The sequence below is a fragment of the Penaeus chinensis genome, chromosome 40, assembly GCF_019202785.1.
Source record: "Penaeus chinensis breed Huanghai No. 1 chromosome 40, ASM1920278v2, whole genome shotgun sequence".
NCBI classification, from domain to species: domain Eukaryota; kingdom Metazoa; phylum Arthropoda; class Malacostraca; order Decapoda; family Penaeidae; genus Penaeus; species Penaeus chinensis.
In genome coordinates this window covers 6,116,455-6,118,408 of record NC_061858.1, presented here as the reverse complement: position 1 = coordinate 6,118,408, position 1,954 = coordinate 6,116,455, and the positions used below count along the sequence as shown (strand labels likewise).

The following is a 1,954-nucleotide window of genomic DNA, read 5'->3' as shown; positions in this document are numbered from 1 at the left end:
TACTAAATTTTCGTATTGTCAGAGGGGGAAATCGACGAAAATAAGAGATTAGATAAAGAACAGATTTGTGTAATTTCAGGAAGCACGATATTTTAATACTATTACTTGTCTGCTCCTCTGTGTACATGTGTGCTTCTGCGTGTGTGTGTGTTGGTGTGTGTCTGTTTGTGTGTGTGTGTTTGTGTGTGTGTGAGTGAGTGAGTGTGTATATATTTGTGTGTGTGTGTGTGTGTGTGTGTGTTTGTATGTGTGTGTTTGTGTGTGTGTGAGTGAGTGTGTATATATTTGTGTGTGTGTGTGTGTGTGTGTGTGTGTGTGTGTGTGTGTGTGTGTGTGTGTGTGTGCGGCATACATCATAGCCATTGATTTTTGTTAATCCTTCTAACTTGCTTAGAACAGAAATCCCAGGGAATGTTGAATCGACTGAATAATACAGGCTATAAATTCTGTGTGTATCAACATCGCATAACGTTTAATCATCAAATTAATATTCAAATTAAACGTGAGGAGGAAAAACAAAACAAAAAAACTGAACAAAAAATAATAATTAAAAAAACAAGAACACCTGAGTCCAATGTGTGAGTAGATTACCATTACGAACAGCAATGGTACCATATAAATACACCATAAATTATTCTAGAGGTTTTGCCATTTACAGAGCAGAACAGTTCAGCAGGTATTAGTATACCACTACATATAATACAGATGCCAGTCATGTGATAGACAGTCTATTTCATCCACGGTAGAAGCAGTGATATACACTTTATTCTTCTTCATCTTAAAAAGGTGTTCAGAGTTTGTTTAAAAAATCGCCTGTAGTGATCAAAGTTAAAAGTTCTAATTACTCGAAGGCGATTATATAGTTTCATTTTTGTTCACGACATTAGAATAAAAAAGTTTCTTTCACCAATCACTTCCAATGTTCTTTTTACATCTGCATATTCCCTGTTATTTACTCACTCGTATGCACATTATTCTAAAGACTTATGACAACAAACTATTCTTGTTAATATGCCTGTGTTGGAACATCACTACTTCCGATGAAGTGATCATCGTGTTTGTTTTGTCAACATTTTTCTATTTTATTTTGTATTACTGAAGAGAAGACGAGAGCCTGATTTTACAAGGGAAAAGAGACATAGTTCGGGAGGTTCTCAGTCGACCAAATAGGCAACACCTCTTTGACAGACAGACGAAGTTGAGGTCCTTCATCACTTGTCTTAAATAATCGCGTGTTTTGCCTCTTTTGGACACAATTATCTCTTTATCACTTTTTGCCGGATTTCTTCCCAGCGCTCGCCTCCGGAAGCCACGGACGACCAGATTTGCCATCCGGAGACACCAACACATATTTTTCGTCAGGTGAGAATCAGAGAATGCGATCATTTTCATTCTCTCTCTCTCTCCACCACTCTCTCTATCTTTATCTCTCTCTTTCTCTTTCTCTTTATCTCTCTCTCTCTTTATCTCTTGTGTTAAACCTTTACGAGAAATCACTGGGAGGAGAAACAGGAGCCATGTAGGAGCACCGAGGTCTTCCTCCTTCGACACCATCAACTGGGACTGGTTCTGAGAAGTCGTTTTCCTATGCATACACGTCCGTCGTCGTTTCGCGCTCGCTAGCCTCCCGTCCGGACGACCTCGCCAGCTCCGGTCAGCCACGCGAGAGTCGTCCCCTAGACTCAGGACGTCGTCGTTCGAAGTCGTCACTTCGTCGTCGTCGTCGTCCTCCTTTCCCCGCGTCCTCCATCGCTCCTGCCGTCGTCTTGGGAGCCCCTCGATCTCCTCCTCCTCGTCCTCCTCCTCGTCTCAGCGGCTCTGGTAGGGAAGGGACGACCCGTAGACCGAGGATCATACAGGCGGCAGGATCTTCTCGTCGTCCTCCTCTCGGATGGGGATGGTCGAGTGGTTGTACAGCCCTTGCGCCATCAGCTGCAACGCCAGCGGGTTCTTC

The 1,954-nt window shown here is 42.7% G+C and overlaps 1 protein-coding gene across 1 annotated transcript in view; it reads right to left on the bottom strand.

Moving 5' to 3' along the window:
• Nucleotides 1-290: 290 nt before the first annotated feature.
• Nucleotides 291-1,954, bottom strand: part of LOC125047109 (homeobox protein E60-like) — a 4,599-nt gene continuing 2,935 nt past the window's right edge. Inside the window, exon 4 of the mRNA XM_047645218.1 lies at nt 291-1,954. This exon is cut by the window's right edge and continues 14 nt beyond it. Within this exon, the coding sequence (XP_047501174.1) occupies nt 1,852-1,954 (103 nt within the window). The 3' untranslated portion in view covers nt 291-1,851.